This window comes from Astatotilapia calliptera, chromosome 10 (genome assembly GCF_964374335.1).
Source record: "Astatotilapia calliptera chromosome 10, fAstCal68.1, whole genome shotgun sequence".
NCBI lineage: Eukaryota > Metazoa > Chordata > Actinopteri > Cichliformes > Cichlidae > Astatotilapia > Astatotilapia calliptera.
In genome coordinates, this window is record NC_137431.1 from 26,444,205 (window position 1) to 26,464,551 (window position 20,347).

Genomic DNA, 20,347 nt, shown 5'->3' on the forward strand with positions numbered 1-20,347 from the left:
AACTTTATTGAGCGAGTCACAGAAGGGAATATATAATATAATATAATATAATATAATATAATATAATATAATATAATATAATATAATATAATATAATATAATATAGTTAAAAGAGTTGTTAGAAAATGAGCATATATAGCCACATATTCAAATAATAATAATAATAAATAATAAAAATGTATCAATGCATTTATTTATTGAATTACATTTAATTAATATCATAAAACATGTTTTTGTTACCATGAGCCTTGTTTTAAGATTTATTTCATCCAAATGGTTAAAATAAATGGTGACTTTTTTCATTTGATTTTCCTTGATTTGTCCATCCATTACATTTTCACTAGAATTGGAACATTTTATTTTAATTTAACATTGCACTTTGTGTGCCTTTGTTTGAATATAAAAAATTCACTTTATATTTTCAATCTTTCATATTTATATTTTCAGTGTGAGTAACAAAACAATTTCCCTCTGGGATCAATAAAGTATTCTGAATCTGTTCTCCACCCTATAAATGACTTATAATTTTTTATATAAACTACTCAAGCCACGCATTACACTGGATCACCCCGTTTTTCTGATTAATATAACAGGCCCATGTCTTGGTCTGAAAGACTGGAAAATAACTGATTAATGTTGTTTAAGGGAATATTATTTATTTTTTTGGTGTTGTTTTACAAAATATTCATTCTGACAGTCTTAAAAAAATACCAAAAAGGGCACAGAGATTCAGAATGTCTTCTATTAAAGCTACAAAAATTAATCCAGACTGCACAATTGAATTAAGATACTTAAGGCCTTATTTTATACCCAAATCCTCATACACAAGCACACTGTAATCAAATATATGCCTTTATTCAAAACAAGTTACAAATTCTGCAAATCCTGAGGATTATTTTGATATGCTTTAACTTTCTGGGGATTATAGGACGCTCCAGACTTCCCCGCTACAACTCTGTTTGTGAGGATCAAATACACCTTCAGTGGGCTGCTAGGATGGACTGAGGAATAAGCTAGTTTTTCTTCCCCAGTTTCAGTGACTTTGAAGGTTATTTTTATCACTCTGACAGATCCGAAGAGGTGGTTTCACCTGTGTTTTCAAGATGCCGGACATCTTGCTCACACTTCTTTCAGTTAGTTGTACTTAAAAGGCACCTCACAATTTACGTTCTGCTCTGAAGTCAAATCCTCTTATGGTATTTGCACTGAATTGTACACCCATGTGAGAGTGCACAGGTGTCAACTGAGGCCTAATTTTTAACTCTCAATAGCAATGCCATTAGATAAAGCTTTAAGGATTTCAAAGAGGAGATTTCCAAAGATTTACTTTGGCTGTAATAAGCAGAAAAGGAATTTTACTGCAGCGCCACCCTCTGGGAAAATATTACACTTTTAACTTTTTTCACAGCAGAAATTTTGACCTACCACAGTAGGAAAAGCAAAGGTGGACATTAACATTAGTTTGTGTTCAAAGTTTCACAGTGAGTCAGCACAGACAACACCTGGACTTGGAAATGAAGCACCCAAACCGACAGTGGCCATTAGATGTTAAAGGGACTGTTAATCTGTTCCTTTTTCCACATAGTGACTCTGAAGAACTATGAGACCAATTTCACAAACTATGACAAATCAAACACAATCACAGCACATCACACTCAGAAGTCCAAATGTCTCAAATCAAACGAAGCACTTCCATAAAAAGATACCTTTTATTAAACTGCATGCAAATCTCATCTTCACAGTCCAGATCATTAAGAGGCAGAGGTGACTATGCAAACAAATGATTAGCAGAGTCTGACACTGTCACATTCAGAGTGTGATTTCCTGTTATTTCTGTTTAGTTGGAGGGGGCAGCGAGCACAGCGTCCAGGGCACTCTGAGCCTCTTTGATCTGCTGCTGCAGTCTCTGCTTCATGGCCTCGTTCTGAGCCTTCCTCAGCATGTCCTGCATGTCTTTGATGGCAGCCCGGTAGCCCGGAGCATTGTGAAACACTCGGATAGCCTTGTCGCCACTGCACACCAAGAAGCGTCCGTTAATGTCAAACCTAAGGTCCGTGATCTCCATGCTGTGGACGCCGTGCATCTCCTCCTCCAGCTTTCCGCTGGCAGCATCGTACATGGCCACGTTGCAGCCATCGCTGACGGCCACCACCCGGCCGTCTGGAGACAAGGCCACCCGGCTGCCTTCAGACGAGCTGCAGGGAACGGTTTTCAGGAGGTAGGGATCCTGCTGCTTTTTGTACTCCACGTCCGTGTTCCATAGCTTCCACGTGCCGTCTTTGGAGACGCTCACCATCCTGAAAAATGAAAAGAAAGTATTACTGCTTAACACAGCAGGCTTCTTTACTCTCACCTTAACGTTTATATGCCATTTTATGTTGTCTCAGCTTATAAACAACCATTTATTTTCCATCTCAAATATTGCAGCGTATTACCTGCGAGAGTCGTTGGAAAAGGCAAATGCGTGGACTCCAGCAGAGTGGCCCTTCAGGTCAAAGGCTCGCACCACCTCTCTGAAGTCTCCTCCTTTGCCGAAGCAAACCTCCCACACCTTCACATCAGGAGTGAAGCCGCAGGACGCGACAAACCTGAGCGAATAGATGAAGCAGGATCAGAGCTCCCAAAGAGTGACACGCAATTCAAACACTTATTTTTATTTCGATTTTTATTTTACTGAATGGAATTTAAAAGTAAAAACAATATGAAGAAATCATCTTACATGTGGGAAAATTACTTTTCAGACCTTTACTTTTCTCAACAACAGTTTAAAGCAGAAGAACCTACAGCTCTTACTGTAAAACATCGCTTATAGACACTTTTTCTGTTTTAATGTCATGAAACAGTAAAACAATAAACTTACAGAGTAGATGTATATCATTTCTAAGCTTTCAAGTGTAAGCTGTGCAGTAAATAAGGAGTGGGACTGACCTGCCACACGGGGAGATGGCAGCATAAGAATTGGTTATCTGGTTCGTGTTGATAGAGGCCAGCACCTCTCCTTTCAGGTCCCAGATGTTGATACAGGTGTCGGTGGAGGCACTCATGATAAACTTGCCTGTGGGTGAGAAACACAATATCAGCCCCATAAACTGGTGACAAATACTGAAAAATCAATAAATCAATAAATCAATAAATAAGGTTTTAACAGATATTCCCTTTTTTGACAGCTTTCTTCTCATGTGAAACTAGAGTCAACTTTTGTTGCTTGTTGGTGGGTCGATTTTTTTCTTAAAACAGTTAGGCTGTCAAGAGGCTGACTAACCCAAAGACTGGACAAATAATCAGAGAGATGGAGCAGATGAATAAAAGAAACATTGAAATGAATTTACTGATTGTTAAATACTAAACCACAAATGGTTTCACACACTTTCAAAAACCCAGCTGGTGATAAAAACAAACCCAGCTGTGTTAACTGCGTTACTAGCCGATACTATAAGTAAAAACTTTTAAGTTATTTCGGCATTCTGTACCTGTCTCTGCGATGCCAATGTTGAGGATGGTGGCCTTGTGCTTCTGTGGGAAGTCCTCGGGAGCAGCTTTGAAGCTCATGGAGCCGTCATCCTTCTTTGTCATTTTGAAGATTCGTATGCAGTCTCCGTTGGCCAACCAGGTGATAAACGCCCTGTAGAGAAAAGGAGAAAATCAGTGAAGATTTTCTGAAGATTACCTCACCATAACTCTGGTTGTGTATAATACTTTGAAAAGGTATTGGTCCACTTACTGATTACTTTTCTTCATATTTTACATGCTTACATGTTTCAGATCATCAAACAAGTTACTTCACAAGTCTTTTCTAAACCTCTTTGACCTGGTTTATGTTAAACTTACACTAGCTCTTGTGTACAATTCACTTTCCTTAGGAAAGAGAAGAAATGCTTTATGTCAGTAAGTGTAGTTAAAGACCTGGAGTCAGGGCTAAACCGGACCAGCGTAGCGTGATCCAGCTCCACATTGGCTCTCAGACACTTGTGCTCGCGGTCCAGGAAGTCCTTGGTGCTCCAGATCCGAACAGTGCGGTCGTCAGCACAGGACGCCAGGTACTTCCCGTTACTGCTAAAATCGAGGCACGTCACATTTCCACTGTGGCCCTAAAAGGCACATGGAAACAAGTACACACATGCTGAAAAATGGCTATGGAGAGGGTGCAAGTGAAACCTTGTTAAATTATTTCAGAACAGCTCACTGAGCTGAGCGGCATCTAGACCAAAACAAAAGCAAGGCTTTTAACTCGCATAACCTACAGTGACTTAAAACAAACCAAACTCCGGTCTCTTATGAAAACTCTTCCTTGTCCTCTGAGGCTTTTACAATGTGTGTGTTTGATGATTGTTTCAGTTTACCTTCAGAGAGGCTGCCAGCAGCGGATGGCTGAAAGTGTGTTGTGTAGGTTTATCCTTGCGGCCACGCTGCTTCTCCTGCTTCTGCTTCTTGGATTGGGAACCCTTCACAGCACTGGCTTCAGCTGGAAGACACACAGGAAAAACATGACCATTGATGCCCACTAAGACTATTTTAAAAGGATATATACAAACTATTACTCAGATGGCTGTATATCAGGAGAATAAGCAGTTCTACTAATTGGAGCTTTGCTGCTTTGATCACTGGCTGCCTCAGTCTGCATGCCAAAGTATCCTTGGGGAAGATAGTGAACCCCAAGTTGCTCTCCAATGGGCGCATAGAGCATAAATATTAGGTAGTAAGTAGTTAGGCACAGGAAAAAAGTGCTTGTGTTAATAACTCTTGTAGTACAAAGCACTTACAAAACAGAACCAGTCCATTTATAATGCTATATGTTTAGCATTATATAGATAATAACATATCATATAGAATTTGTAATTTTGCACAATTTCTAACATAAATATAAACAAAATACACGTACTCATTTTGTTTTTTAGGTTTCCATTTTATTTCTTTACTTTTTATTATAAGTTTTTCTATTATCATTATTTAATTAAGTTGTGTGGTTTGTGTGGTTTGTCTTCTGTAATTTTACTAACAATATAAGTGTATCTAACTTTAATAAGCAGTCTAACAATAACAATGTACTCTTGTGAGCTGCTATGAATCCGTTATCTCTGGGGAAAAATCATTGATGGAAAGCTCTTGTTTATGGATCTTCTTCAACAAGCCTGCACATTAGCATGTATGTCAAAGCCCAGTCATAAGGAAAAGGCTAAGAACATAAAAAAAAGTTTTATTTCCACACATTTCATTTTAGAATAAACCATTGGTTATGCTATTTCTGAACATGATCTGGGTGTTATGAAGCATTAACAAACAGCTAAAAGATAATTGATGTGTAATTTTCCAATCCTTGGTATCATGACAACCCCCCCCAAAAAAAAAACAAACTCTGGAAATCAGGGAATTAGCTCTGGGAGGTTTTCTATTCACTGCATGCAATGTTAACAGAATGTGGAAAAACACTCTCAGCATGATTATTATAGTGAACTAAAATTAAATTAAAAGCCAAGAAAATTTTGGAAATAAGCTATACGATTGAAAACTAAGAAAATGAAAAAGTAACCAAAATAAAAATTTTTTTAAAAACGAATTACTTAACTTCCTCCTTTAGTATAAAGACATACACATTAGGTTAACTGGTGACTCTTAATTGGCCATAGGTGTAAATGTGAGTATGGGCAGTTGTCGGTCTCTAAATTAACCCAGCAACAGAGTGGCAACCTGTCTGGGATAAGTGGAAGAAAATGGATGGATGTGATGGATAAAAATCTAAACTAAAACATCCAAAATAACTCAAACTAACCTCAAAAGAAAAACAAAATTCAAAATGAAACACAAACAAAACCTATTTAGACAACACAAAACTATAATAAGTTACTATTAAAGTGATTAACTCCAAGGTTATAAAAATTATGCCCAGGATTATTACTGTATTATTATTCAATTATAAATCCTATTACCTGGAGAAAAAATAATAGTCTAACTACGTCTTTATTAGTCCAAAATTTAATTTAATGTAAATTCTTCTTCAAACATAGTTAAACAGACTCAACATCAGATGAATGTGCTAACCTTCCTCTGTTTTATAACTTTTAAGTACTATCTTTATACAGTGAGCTATTCTACTTTACGCTGTAAAGCGCTTTGGGGTCCTTAGGGACTAAGTAAAGCGCTATACAAATACAAGCCATTTACCATTTACATGTACAGGAGTGTTGTCATTAACTAATGTTACGTGGTACAGATACCGATTTGAACCTTTGTCATCAATGAAGCGTTAAAAAACAGGCAGTGACTCGACAGAAAGCAGTGCACCCATTGGTCTGTTAATGTGACAGTGACAGCCACTCAAAAGTTACCGTAGCTTGTACTTCTAGCTCTGAGTTCGTGTTAATATCGTTGGCACGGAGCTCTTTTGTTGAATGAATCGATTACTGAGTAAGTGAGTGAGTGAATGAATGAATGAATGAATGAATGCAGTATGACTGACTTGCCGCCTTCTCCACAGTCTCCCCCTTCTCCAGCTAGCTAGAGTTACGTTAGCCTGAGTGGCTCTTACCGGCAAACTCCGCTGCCTGCTCCGTTTCCTCTCTTATTTCTTCTTTCCGTCTGCCCACCGCTAACGCAACCAGAATAACCAGTGCACCCAGTAACAAAGTTAACGCGGCCAGAGCAGCTATCTCCATGTTGACACCCTTCTGCCACGTATTTTGCAACGCTAACGTCTCCTAAACTAACCCCGCACGACTGGGGCACCGCGCATGCGTCCTAATAGCACGCTTCATCTAAGGCTGCGTTCAGTTTACGACTGCAAATAGTAAATACGAGAATCCCCCGTCCCCAAACATTTCCGTGAAACATATAGTTTATTTTAAATGTATAAACATTCCGTTTCCATTCAGTTTGGCTTGCATGATTTTAACATGACGTTAAAAGACAACTTAATCTCTTAGATTATTCGTTTTCGTTTTTTTCTTAGTTTTAATGGCGTTACCTATCGTAACTGCCACAATTTTCACATTTCCTGTTCTGCGTGTAGTCATGAATGCAGCACAATCCGGGTATCAAATCGTCTCTAATGCCACCTAGCGGACTGGCGTGTGTGGAATGTTTGAAAACTTTTCAGGAAAAAGGTTGGAGCCATGCTTCCACGATGTTTACACCAACATTTATATCCTACCATCTGAGTATTTCTGTAAAAATCAAGACTCACCAGACCAGGCAAATTTTTTTCCAGTTTTTTACTGTCCGTTTTCTGCGATCCCGCGTGAAGAGTATCCTCTGTGTCCTTTTCTGAGCTGACAGGAGTGGCACTGATTGTGGGGTGTCTGCTGCTTTAGCTCACCTACTTCAAGGTTTAACATGCTGTGCATTCAGAGATGCTCCTCTGCATTCCTGTGTTTGTAACAAGTAATTAAATGAGTTTTTGGATCAGTTCAAAGTTGTCAGGCATTTTCACCTTTCAAAGTTTCTTAAATTACCCATCCCCATGCTGAGTTGAACTTCATTTTGACCATGTCTACAAGCCTAAATAAATGTGATTTAGATATTTGCATCAAGTATACCTGAAATATTTAAAGTAAAAGCATGTATTCTTCAGGAAAGTAGCCATTTACTGTTCCGTGGCAAGTGGTAATACTTTCAAATATGCTTTAAAACGCAGTGTGATTATTTTCTGAGAAGAAAAAGAAGTTTGGACTTATATCTAGTCTAACGTTATATTGAATCTGATTTCAACTCCAGCTTTCTTGAAATTAAATCACTTAAATTTATTGGGACTAACTCGTAGACACAGTGCCCAGTAAAACACTACTTAGATCTCTCAGAGTATGTTGGATATCAATTCTTGACATTCTTGTGCTGTAAGCAGCGTGTCATTAACAAAGCATTTTTCCAATGTGTTTCATGTTTTTGGCAGGGGAGAAACCCGAATTCAGAAGAGAAACCCACAGAAGCTTGGAGAAAAAAAAAATCCAGACTCCATAAAGAATCACTTTCCCTTCTTGCTCTGCTGTTCATCCACCATGTGTAGCAAACCCCTCTTTAAGGGGTTCTTCTGATTGGATGCCCCTCACAAAGAGAGGTGTTAAGGATTACTCCTCTCATAAACATCATACCGGTACAACCAGAAGTAGTAGAAGAAGAAAAAAAAAAAAAAAAACTATCAGAAACTGTGCGTTTGGAGAAGTTTGACGCCTGACAGGGTTTACTTGTTCATAAAGTGAACAAATTACTCAAAACTCTGGCCAAGTTTAATACGAGGATCCACTATTGTAACAGTATATACATGACAGAAAATAAGAACAATCATAACAGGTCCTCTTTAACTTCCTGCAACATTACTAAGCAATACTTGTATATCCACTACAAAAACAGCATACTGCTAATACACAGTATGAAGTATAGCCTCCACATCTTGGGAAGAAAATTTGGCGATCTTTAAAGGTTTAATGTGGAACATCCACAACTCACATTTTTATTTATTCAAATTTGACCATCCAAATAAAAAAAATAAAAAAAATAAAAAAGAAGAAAAAAGAAGAAACAAAGACAGACACCCCCCCCCCCCCAAAAAACAAACACAAAACCCAACTGGTAACGGCTCACTTTTCACAATAAGAGGTGATTATTACTGAGAACAGAGATCATTTGAATAAAACAGCTGACATCAACTGCTTTACTGTCCATGTTTGCTGCATGCTCAAAAACAAAAATAATAATAAAAACAAAAACGAAACAAAAAAAATCCCTGTATCGCTGTGAGAGATCCAATAGAACAGACTGTAATTTTAGTAAATCTGACATAAGGTAGCAGTGACATTTCTGAAGTGGGGATGTGTTGCTGTGCAGATATTTAAAAACTCACCATTTATCACAGTTACATGTGCATTAACAGCAGGTAGGCTGAAGGTAAAATGTAACTGATTCTAGCAGATTTGTTACGTTTCAGTGAATTAACAAGGATTCAGTGCCTGGGCGCAAAGAGAGGTAGTCTGGCACAACAAACACACACACAAGCACACTCTCATCTCAAGATTCTTTTCACAGGGAACAAGCTGAAGAGTTGGCTTTGGTTTGTCAGCGCTAGTCGAGTACTCATCCTACTCACATACTGACCTGCTAATTCAATCAGTTGGCAATCACTATCAAAAAAGGCCATCCACAGGAGGACTCTGGGAATGCTTGCAATGACAAAGAGTACGAAACAAGAACACAAGGGTCTGCACAAACTACGTTAAGACATTTACTAAGTCACCCTTTTAAGTGCAGAAACACATTATTCATTTACAGGGTCAGAGAGCCAATTAAAAAAATAATTTAAATGCAAACTTTACATTTACACTGCAGTGTTGTGTACCTTATCTGAATTGACTGTGCATTTCATCCCATTCAGACTCAGTCAGAGAATGTATTCAAATATCCAGGTAACATACAAACCAGCGAGCGTTTCACGTAAAAAAATAAATGTCTGAGCCCAGCTCCACCTTTAGCTCGACTCAACTTTCTCCTTAAGACGAACCAATGGGAGTGTCCGTGTATGGTAAAAGGAAAAAGAACTTTGGATATGCTTATGTTCAGCATCTATCAAATAGTTTTTTCTCTTTCAAGTATAGTACATCATTGTGGTTTCTCTCTCCTTACTGCTGCATTCCCTCACTGGGTCATGAACTCAGTAGGCTAATGTGCTCTATCTAACTCGTCTGCAAACTTCGGGCCAGCACAACCCACTGGAGGAGGAGACGGAGGAAGCAGAGGGCATGGTGGTAGCCTGATGGGGTGGGATGTTGGGCTTAGAACAGAGCAATGTTAGCCAGGTTAGCCATAGCAGCAACAGCTGGAGTCCTCCGAATGCGTTGTTGGAACGACGTGGCAGGCTACTTCTTCCTGTTGTGTTGTCGCCTCGCCTGCAGCCTCTGCCGTGCTCCGGATGTTTTCGATCCAGCTCCGATTGAGAAGGAAGGAGTTGCTGGAGATCCTAAACAAAATAAAAAATATATGGATATGTAACAATTTCTGCTACAAAGTATCCAGTTCTTAACAGTGGCATCAAATTTTCAAACTTCAAAACTGCCTCTTAATTTCATCTAAATTAGGATCAATATCAGGTCTGACAAGGAATTCTTATAGTGAGGCAACATGCTTTTAAGTATTTGGCTCCAATAAAAATTCCCATAAGCTTGCCTCAAGCCCACCTTTAATAACAGAACCCATGTGTTTCCACTTCGGCCTCACAGCAGTAGATAAACAGGCTAAATCCCACTACATTGCAATGCATAATGCTACAGTGTAGCATCCTATTACCAACAGAAGAGGTATAGAGTAATTTAACAAATTTATCAATAAAACTTTGTGATGGTGCTGCACTCTCACTAAATAAAATCAGAAGACTAATTTGTTTAAATCACTGGGTTACAGCTCCTTGAGAGCAACCATCGTTTAAACATCTAGCCACACATCCCTACTAAAGCCCCAGCTGGGCATCACCTCTAAAAAAAAAAAAAAAAAAGAAAAGAAAAAGAAAATTGATGCCTCACCAAACTGAACAGCATTGAAGCCTTGGAGTGGAGTTCCAGGACTTCCAAAGGGAATTGGACCTCCAGCAGCACTCTGGCCAAAAGATGGTGTTGACGTTCCTGCAGGGAAAACAGCATGCAACTTCAAACACCCAACACCTAAAACTCTGATAGACCAACATAGTAACCTAACCACAGAAATCTTTCTGTCAGTGTGTGGCACAGTAGGAAACCAGCACTCACACATAAGTGCAACCATACAGCGATGTAAACAAACAAAAATGCAGCCCACCCTCCCCACTACTGAGACCCGTTAATTCAACTACTGGTTATGTTTCAAATACCAATCATTTCAATTAATTTACTATCATTTACTGGTAATCAAAACTAAAATTATTTTAAGATATTCGCAACAGACAAAATTAGTGTAGTGGTTAACATCTTTGCCTAACACGAGAAAGATCCCTGACTTGAGCCCAGGAGGAGACACAAAAAGGTCACCCGGAGTAAAATCTGTGCCAAATCAAATGTCTGGTGTGATAAAAACCCTTTCAAGCAAGGGAACAGCCAAAAGAAATAGCTAGCCAACATTACATTCATTGCTTGAACCGCTCTACAGGTGGGCTTAAGACATAAACAAGCAAAACAACAACAGTCTTAATTCCTTACCAAAAGCTGGTTTGTCTGTAGCAGCAGCCCCAAAGTTGAAGCTTCCCATCTGTGGTGCAGGATTATTGGAAACTGGTGTTCCAAACTGAGGGCACGGCATTCCAGAGCCAAAGTTAAATCCACCGGATGCTGGCTGAGCTGGTCCAGAGGGAGCCGGCTGAGGAGCTGCACTGCCAAATCCAAAGGTGGGTGTGGAGGAGCTCTGAGCCTGGGTTGCTGCACCGAAACTTGGTGGAGCTGAGGGTGCAGCTGAGGGAGCGGCAGTGCCACCGAAAGCAAAACCAGCAGTGCTGGCTCCAAATGCTGGTTTAGCTGGGGTACCAAAAGTGGCTGCTGTGGTGGTAGGAGTTGCCCCAAAGTTGAAAGGAGCTGGGGCAGGGTTAGAAGCAGGTGTGGATGACGCTCCGCTGCCTCCAAAAGTGAATGGCTTTGGCGCTGCTGCTGTGGAGCCAAAGGTTGTCTGAGCTGCTGGGGCTTCAAAAGATGACTTTCCAAAGTTGCAGGTTGACTGTGTGGTAGCAGGAGCAGCAGTGGAAACTGTGTTGCCCATGGCAAAGCCTCCAAATGAAGCAGTGGTTGTGTTCTGATTGGGTGCTGTCTGGCCAAATGTAAATACTTTCTGGCTGGCAGCCTGAGCATCTGGCTGTGTGGCACCAAATGCAAAGGTACCCTGGCTGGAGGTTGTGGTTGAAGCAGTAGCAGGTCCTGGAGCTGGGGCCGTGGCTGCTGCTGTAGTAGTGGTAGCAGTTCCAAACTGAATTGTGCCGACAGCATTCTGAGCCTGATTCAAAGCTGAGTTGGTGGTACTTGTTGTAGATGTTGTGTTCCAGTTTCCAAAGAGGGATTTCATAGCTGGCTGTGGAGCAGGCTGTGAAGTGGGAAGGGAGCCTGTGGATGTGCCAGCTGTGGTGGTTGAGCCAGAAAACAGAGATGGGCCAGCTGTGTTGCTGCTTGTTGATCCACCAAATACTGAGGCTGTACTGCTTGTGCTTGAAATTGTAGAGGCTGCCTTTGCACTTGCAAGGGATGGAGGCTGTCCAAAGCCAGTAGCCGCAGTGGCATCTCCAAAGATGGGTTTGAAATTCTGGACAGGTGGTTTGCTTTCTGAAGCTGATGTAGCTGAAGTGGTGGTGGCGGTTACAGCAAAGATGGGCTTAAAGCCTGAAGCCATTAGTGGGTTGGTGTTACTGACTGATGCAGAGCTGCTGGCTGGGGCTGCAGTAACAGCAGTTGAGTTAGATGTTGAAGAAGCAGAGGAGGCGCTGACCTGACTAGCCACCCCAAATAGGCTTGCCATAGGTGGGGTGCTGCTGGCAGCCTGGGAGACCTGACCCAGCAGGACCTGAGCAAAGGCGGAGGACTGCTGCACAGACGCAGAGGAGGACTGGGAGACTGCAGGGATTTGTGGGGAAGCCACTGTTGTTGATGCCTTTAGGATTGAAACACTGGGTTGTGCGGGTGTGGTTGATACAGACACTAAGGGCACATTGGGAGGAAAAAAACATGAGTGTACAGAACAAAGAAATTAAAGGTAGTCAAAATTAAATCAAGTGAAGAGCAGTTGTACCTGAACTTGCACTGGTAGCGGATGTGGGAGAAGGAGCACTAGCTTTCTTCAAAGCCTCCAGCAGTGGGTTGGGGGATGCAGGCACTGTACCGGCACTGCTCACTGGATTGGGATCCAGGTTAATGACTGGGGTGGCAGAGCTAGATGTGGGCAAGGGAGCTGCCAGAAGGCTGCTCAAGGTTGTGGTGGAAGTTGTAGCAGTAGCAGTAGAGCCAGCAGAGGGGGCAGGCAGGGTGGAAGTGGTGGCTGAGGGGGAGACAGTCTTCTCAGGCTCTGGAGCTAAAAGAAAGAAGAGGGTCACAGACATTCTAGGGCTTTTTCCTCCATTTTGGTTGAAACACATTTATGTAGATTGACTTCTTTCACAATGGCTCTATAGTAATATAGATATATTTTATGTACATTTTATACATATCTCCATGCGATTTTTCTATACACATTTCTGTACATTGTTACCTGTATATGCGGACTTCAGTTGCTTATGTATAAACGACCACTTTGTGTCTTTGTTTTATATTCCCCTTACTATAAGAGCTGTGTAACAACAAAATTTCTCATCCGTGGGATAATAAAGGTTTATTCTTTTCTATTCTATAAATATTTTTTCTGGTGTTTAAATCTTTACATGTGAATGAAGGGTTAACAGATTGAACTGAATGCAACTTACCAGGTGTCTCCAGGACCTTCTGTATCTTACTTATACCAGCCTTTTTCTCCTCATCTAGATCTTTAACAGTAACTGTATAACCCAGTTCAGGAGGTGGGGGCTGGAAGGAAGCACAAGGAGAGACTAAAAGCACTGTAATGGCTAAGCATGAGAACAGAGGTTTCTAATGAGACTGCAGTAATCCTTACCAGAGAAATGTGATCATCCCGGTTGCTGGACACCAGTTGAATCTTCCTTTTTCTTTTCCCACTACCACCAGAGTCTGACGAAGTATTGAGTTGGACCTTGGGCAATGGAGCCAGTTTGACTGGAACATCATCATACAAGGCACAATAAATAGAAAGCAATTTAATGTCTCTGAAGGTTTTTTTCTTTTAAGTCAACTGCATTCATGTTAAATTTTTGGGGCACACGGATTGAACACTGCACAAATCCCAACTTGTTGTTCGTTCATTCAGACCCACTGAATGAATGAACATTTGCCACAAGAAGAAAAAAAACAAAAACAAAAAAAAAACCAAAAAAAAAAACCAACAGCCTTTCTTGGGATGTTTCTGGAAACCATTTTCTTAAACCGAGTAATGAGGGGTCAAACTGGCTAATCAATTTCTCTAAAAGTAAAGAAGCAATCTGAATTAAGCACAATTGCAATGATAATGTTCAAACGCATGAGTTTGAGTCCCATTTGAAAACTCTGATAATATTCTTCAACAGTCTTAAGAGTTAACTTAACAGTAGAGGGCCACTAAGATAAACCCCATGCTGGAAAATGGGTCTTTAGGGTACAAGTGAATGAATTTCTGGGATAAGGAATGACTTTGTGTAAATAAAGTCTAACTAGCATTACCTATGATCACTTCCCAGCAAATTAGCTCTATGGATTTTTAATTAGTAGTAGAACTTTTCAGTCAGTGTTGCATAAATCTAAATAATCTGCTGCACAGAGCTGCATTTCTAGGACAGATGAATCCCTACACAACACAGCTACTCAAGGTATGACACTCACAAGAGACAAGTGTGTTGTCCATAGACGTGTGATCTGACTTTGCAGAGGATGCTGAGCTGGGAGACTGCGTGTCGTCCTCTCTGGAAATGAAACTTAAGGTTACAATCCGCAATACTGGATTAAATGTCAACAACTGATCAGAAGCCTAACAGAGACACACCTGGGTCTTTTTGAGATGCCCTCTGGAGTCTGACAGCGAGATGATCCAGGGCTGGACAGAGGGGAGCTGGGTGCTGACGGCTTCTTCCACTGTGAAGGGAAAACAAGATTTAGAGTGTCATAGCTCCACTGTTTCCTCTAGAATCCTGTGCGTCCTTTAATGCAGCAGAGAAGAGTTACCTGGTTGAGACCCAATGAAGAGCTGTAGGAACTCTGGATGGCATTTCTCCTGGTGCCCGGGGTTCCTCTTGGAGCATGAGCTCCACTGCCAGAGCTGATTGAGGATGTCCGAGACCTCTTCATAATGGACTCCTCAGTCAGTGAGGTCATCCCTCTTTTCAGACTTCCTGGCCTGGGAAAAGGAAAGTATTTCTCTTAATGCACAGGTAGCACCACACTATACTTCACCCTGCACCACAGGCTTTCATAAGACATGATCTAACTGTATGAAAAGTTTAACTTACTTAGGAACCAGCTGTGACGGCGTGCCATTGGGCAAAAGGGGTTCAAAAGCAGAGTGTGCACTTCCACCGCTGTCATTACGTCTTAGGAAGTAAAAAATTAATTAAAAAATAAAATGGAAAAAACCAACAACCATTTATTATTTTGAAATATAACAATAGAGAAAACTAGAGCAGGGCGATATGACCAAAAATATTTATCACGATATACATTTGAAAATTTGCGATAACGATATAACTGATGATATAATTGACACTAGACAAAATACTTTACAATTCCACAACTTTATTATTGCAAAAAACCCATCAATGTATTTTCACTTAAACAAGCAGCTGTTTTTTATGTGCATTAAAGTTATATAAAAATGTAACAGTGCAAATTCCTTGCTGACAGTTTGATCAAAAGGCATTTCCAGTGGAAACTGGCCGACATATCATCAGCATAACCATGTATAATATCCACAAAACTTAAAAAGAGGTTATACACACACAATACGGTAATATTATGTTGAAGCACAGTACGTATCACTCCGCGAGGCGCCTGCCTAACATAGCCGTAATGCTCCGACAATCAATCAAGCGGTGCGGGTTCGTAGCTTAGTCGTACTAAAACATTTGACAGATTTTCGAGCGCCGTGTACGACATAAAATCGTTTCGAGGTCAGTAAACACAACCAGAATTCATACACAAGGCACACGGGATTATAAGGGGCACTGTCGATTTTCAGAAAAATCAAAGGATTGATTTTAAGTGTGCCGTATTTTCCAAACAACACGGTGATGACGACGGCCCGCTAACATGCTCTACCAAAAATAGTGCTTTGTTGTGTATCTGACGGACGAAAGCTAAACCAGTTCCACACCACTAAGGTTGCAGCATTTTTACAAACCAATTCTGGTTCATCCGTTTCATTCAACGATCCACTTTCGCTCTTCTCATTCTGCCTCGTCGCCATGTGCGTATGTAAACAAAGGCACTACGCACGCGTGTTTTACCCATATTCTATTGTGATATTTCATTTTCCTATCGTTGCCCAAAATTACACCGGTATTACCGTGAACGGTATGATATAGCCCAGCCCTAGAGAAAACCTATGTAAAATGTGCTGTGTTAAGTGTTAGTGATATTTCCAATTTTCTTGGCATCCAGTAACTCAAAACTGCATTTGAGCTTCGGTAATGTATTTATAGAAGACTTTAAGGCCACATTTGTACGTGTGATCTGTATCTATTCAAATTACTGGGGGAAAAAGGGAAGAAATGAATACAGCATTATAATGCAGATGTTATATGCATTCATAAGAATGCAAGGCCCCATGTGGGAGTGTATATTTTGTTGGAACATTACATTAGAAGAGTGAGCTTTCCAAGTGCACCACAAATGGACTGGGAAATGGTGTTAATAGGAAAAAGCTATTCATCCATTCTGTTTGCAGCTGTCCGTAAAGCTAAGAGACCGAGACAACTAAAAGCATCAACAGGCTGTTTTTCTGTAGCCTTGCTAATAACCACACTATGCATTACCTACAGACCAAGAAGGTTTAAACAAAACACATGATACTTTTTATGTCTTAGGTTTGCTGTGCGGGTATAGGAAGTCCTTTTTTTTCCAGTCTATTTTTTTAATTTATTTCAGTTGAAATGTTTTTATACCTACTTTTAGTTTACTATAATAACCTTACAGCTATCAGACAAAAAAAAAAAAGTGTCACCAAGCTACATAAAAAGGCAAAAATATAAAGCTTGTCAGCATTCATGTGCTGCCTCGTACCTTCTTTTGCTTTTCTGCTCAGTTGTAAAGCTCCTGTCCTCGTCGTCCACTTCTCTCTTGCGGCTTTCCTTCAGCACCTTGAGGACACTCTCTCTGGAGCACGGATCGGCAGGCGCTCTGGGGAGAACGGCATAACTCAAATGGTCCATGCTGAAACAAAAGAAAGGTAAACAGCCATTACAAAAGTTTTATCAAAAGGGTTTTGACATTAATCTCTTAAAACAGGTTATGTTAGAGTTTAAAGAGATCTGACTCAAGCTGATGATCTAGACTGAAACACTGTAATGCATAGATCGCACAGAGACCTGGGGGAGCTGTGGTCAGGCCTGGCGATCTTCACTGTGACAGGGCTGAGGGCAGCCGGGGAATTGCGAGGGCTGAGGATGTTTTTCTTTCTGAAACCGTCCCATTTGACGGGAGGAAGGATTCCCACTGACGAGACACCCGGCTGCTGCAGGGGGTAGTGGCGCTGGGGTGTGATGGTGAACCTGCTCGCTGCTCCCGGTGTCTCCCTGCAGGACAGAACAATTAGAGGCCAAGGCAAAATGAAGGGTCTGAAAGTCTGCTTTTCGTAATCCCACAAATGGCCATAATAGATTTTTCTGGGAAAACCCAAACATATAATACTCACTAATATTACAGAAAACGTGAACTTTTGTTCCTGTCTCTGATATTTCATGTTAAATACCATTCGTCAGTCTCTATAATGGTTGGGGCGATAGCGGAAATAAATCCGATTGTCAGGTAAAAGTCTAATGCTTTCTAAATACATTACTACATTGCCAATACAGCAAACCTGCTAAATATGCTTTTCAGTACTAAAGTAATTTATATGGCCAACAATTCAAGTTTTCTGTCATAACTGTTCACAGATTGGAAATGCCGGTACTATATTAGTAGTAAATTACTGTAATGAGAAACTCTTGCACATGACATAACCTGTACAGATATATACGCATAGGGTTGCAGTAACGTGTAGCACATTTGGATAGCTGTGTGGAGCTACAGAGATCGCTCTGACGACTCGAAGGTTAGTCATTAAAAACCGCCAAGCTGCACCTTTAACCTTTTGAATTCCAACAACTTAACCGCCTCCATTCAAAAAGACCGGGCTGTATTACGCCGGTAAAACCGAGATGTGATTGATTTGATTTTAGCCTGAACATACCCAGCAAATGAAAGCCTTCTGTTTGGAGTATAGACGGCGTGGTTGGGTCTGGCCAGCTTTTCCCGGAGCTGCTCTCGGGGATTTCTCACAGCTCTCCGCCTCCCCGAGTCGGCGGTTGGGCTCTCCGGTTTCCCGATGTAACTCCCCATGAGAAAATCCCGGGGGCTAAAAAGAAAAGACTCGCTTGATAAGGATTCCTTTCGATAAACTCCGCTTTCAGCGAGTCTTTGACTTAAGTGTCCCTCTGATTCCCGGAGCTCGGCTCTGTTGTTGCCGCTGCTCTTCGCTCTCCCCCGTGCGGGTACCGAGACGCCGGTCGCCTCCCAGCCCCACAGCCAGCGCCGCAGTACGGCCGGAACGTTTAGCCCACCCCGAGGATTCGGGCCTAACCTGGCGGGAAGCGGTTCTCCGCTATGATAATAACAGACAATACAACAAACTGCAAGAATTAAGGTCACATAAAGAAAAGTGGGAATATAATAAAAAGCGAGAATAACTAGGCCTAGAGCAGAGAGAAGCAATAAATGTTTTTCTCTAGGAGACATGGCGGCAACGCGCCGCCGGAGGACTCTCATATCCCATCATGCTGTTCTTCCGACATTACTTCTTGGATTTATATTTGTATTCACGCGCATTAGCGCCATCTACCGAGGTGGGGCTGTAAAACGCCGCCAGTGTTACTGCTCATTAAATTAATCTTCCTTTTGCTGAACCTTGGACAAATGTAATGTAAACTCTTGTGTAAAATATATGTATGATTATTATTTTTATTTTTTGCATATTGGTCACACTTAAATGTTTCAGATCATCAATTCAATTTTAATATTAATTTAATTTATTTAGGACAGTGCATGTTAATGAACATAAATGTAAAAAAAATTACATGAATGTAAACATACCAGATTATAGCCAAGGGCTAATTTCCATCTGTTGTCCATAAAACATAAAGACAAAGTTAACTGGAGTAAACATAGCATGCAGTTTGTGAAGGGGATCCTGATAATAGTTTGGGAATGGTCAGAGAGGAGTCTTTCCAGGGTCTGACGTGGAAAGTCAGCGCCACAGGTCTGTAATCCCGGGGGCCGCTGTGACGTCTTCCACTCTGCGGGCTCAGATTCACCATGAACAGTTAATGAAAGACTCCTCAAAGCTGGGGGCACAGGCCTTGAGGACAAGGGGACTCACCCTGTCTGGTCGAGCAGACTTGCCTGAGTGGAGTCTTCTCTGTTCTCTTTGAACCTGGTCACGATCGAAAACGATAGGTGTGGGAGGGGTGTCAGGATTTTCTCAAGATTTTATGGTGCAATGTGTAGAGAGAAAGAGAGTGAGTGGCTTGGCAGTGGATTGCAGGCTAACTACAGGTAGGTCAGTGGGGGGGGGGGGGGGGGGGGGCATTTACTGCAGTGTCAAATCTGTTGAAAACAAATCCAACTCATGGGATCTGCCCTCACCGAGGTGCTGAGTCTGTAACTGGGCTATGACAGAGTGCTAATGTCAAATGCAGCAGTGGGGTTAGCAGAGGGAGGAACATAAACAGCCACCAAGATTACATGGGTAAAATCCCTGGGCAAATAATCCGGCCTGAGTCCAACAGCGCACAGTTCAAAAATCACCAAACAACGGTGGACCTTTAAATTTAGATTTGCCATGCTACTCTTCTATTCATCTAGACAAGACCACAGACAAGTGACAGTGAGAGCAGGACATATGAAGCAATGTTGGTGAATCATTAGTAAAGAGGAACTGAGGGCATCTATGAATAGGATGAAAGTGGAAAGCCGGATGGTCCAGATGACAACCTGTAGAGGTATGGAGATGTCTAGTAGAGCGAGCAATGGACTTTTTGACCAGACTGTTTAACAGAGAATGCCTGGATGAGGTCAGGTACCCGGGGTCAGCCATCCAAACCAATGGAGAGGGGACAAGAAAGGTGAAAAAAAGAGTGCATGCAAGGTAGAATAGGTGGAGGCCGGTGTTAGGGGTGATTTGTGACAGAAGGATAGCAGCAGGAGTAAAGGGTAAGATTTACAAGATGGTAGTGAGACCTGCTATGATATATGGCTTGGAGCTGGTGTCACTGAGAAAAAGATAGGAGGCTGAACTGGAAGTGAGACAGCTGAAGATGTTAAACATTTTCATTGGGAGTGAGCAGAATGACAGGATTAGAAATGAGAATATCAGGGGGGCTGAGCAGTTTGGAGACAAAGTTAGAGGCAAGTCTGAGATGATTTGGACAAATGCAGAAGAAGGGATAGTAGATATATTGGACAAAGGATGCTGAAAATGAGGAAGCGCACAGAGAAAATGCATGCATAGGGATTGGTGTGACAGAAAAGGATGCTATGGATAGGGTGAGATGGAGGATCCACTATGGTGCCCCCTAAAAGGAACAACTAAAAGA

At 41.3% G+C, this 20,347-nt stretch overlaps 2 protein-coding genes across 2 annotated transcripts; both read right to left on the reverse strand.

Moving 5' to 3' along the window:
- Nucleotides 1–839: 839 nt before the first annotated feature.
- On the reverse strand, nucleotides 840–6,737 carry tbl2 (transducin beta like 2). The gene is made up of 7 exons (XM_026181529.2): nucleotides 6,524–6,737; nucleotides 4,341–4,462; nucleotides 3,904–4,088; nucleotides 3,471–3,622; nucleotides 2,929–3,055; nucleotides 2,436–2,588; nucleotides 840–2,297 (listed from the first exon to the last, which is right to left on the reverse strand). Exons 1-7 carry the CDS (start codon nucleotides 6,648–6,650, stop codon nucleotides 1,838–1,840), a joined length of 1,326 nt encoding a protein of 441 aa, XP_026037314.1. The 5' UTR covers nucleotides 6,651–6,737; the 3' UTR covers nucleotides 840–1,837.
- Nucleotides 6,738–8,402: 1,665 nt separating this feature from the next.
- Nucleotides 8,403–18,562, reverse strand: pom121 (POM121 transmembrane nucleoporin). Its single transcript, XM_026182600.2, has 13 exons — nucleotides 17,947–18,562; nucleotides 17,084–17,290; nucleotides 16,779–16,928; nucleotides 15,011–15,091; nucleotides 14,727–14,898; nucleotides 14,548–14,636; nucleotides 14,388–14,467; nucleotides 13,570–13,688; nucleotides 13,382–13,481; nucleotides 12,715–12,993; nucleotides 11,148–12,623; nucleotides 10,500–10,598; nucleotides 8,403–9,940 (listed from the first exon to the last, which is right to left on the reverse strand). Exons 1-13 carry the CDS (start codon nucleotides 18,519–18,521, stop codon nucleotides 9,840–9,842), a joined length of 3,528 nt encoding a protein of 1,175 aa, XP_026038385.1. The 5' UTR covers nucleotides 18,522–18,562; the 3' UTR covers nucleotides 8,403–9,839.
- Between the last annotated feature and the right edge of the window lie 1,785 nt (nucleotides 18,563–20,347).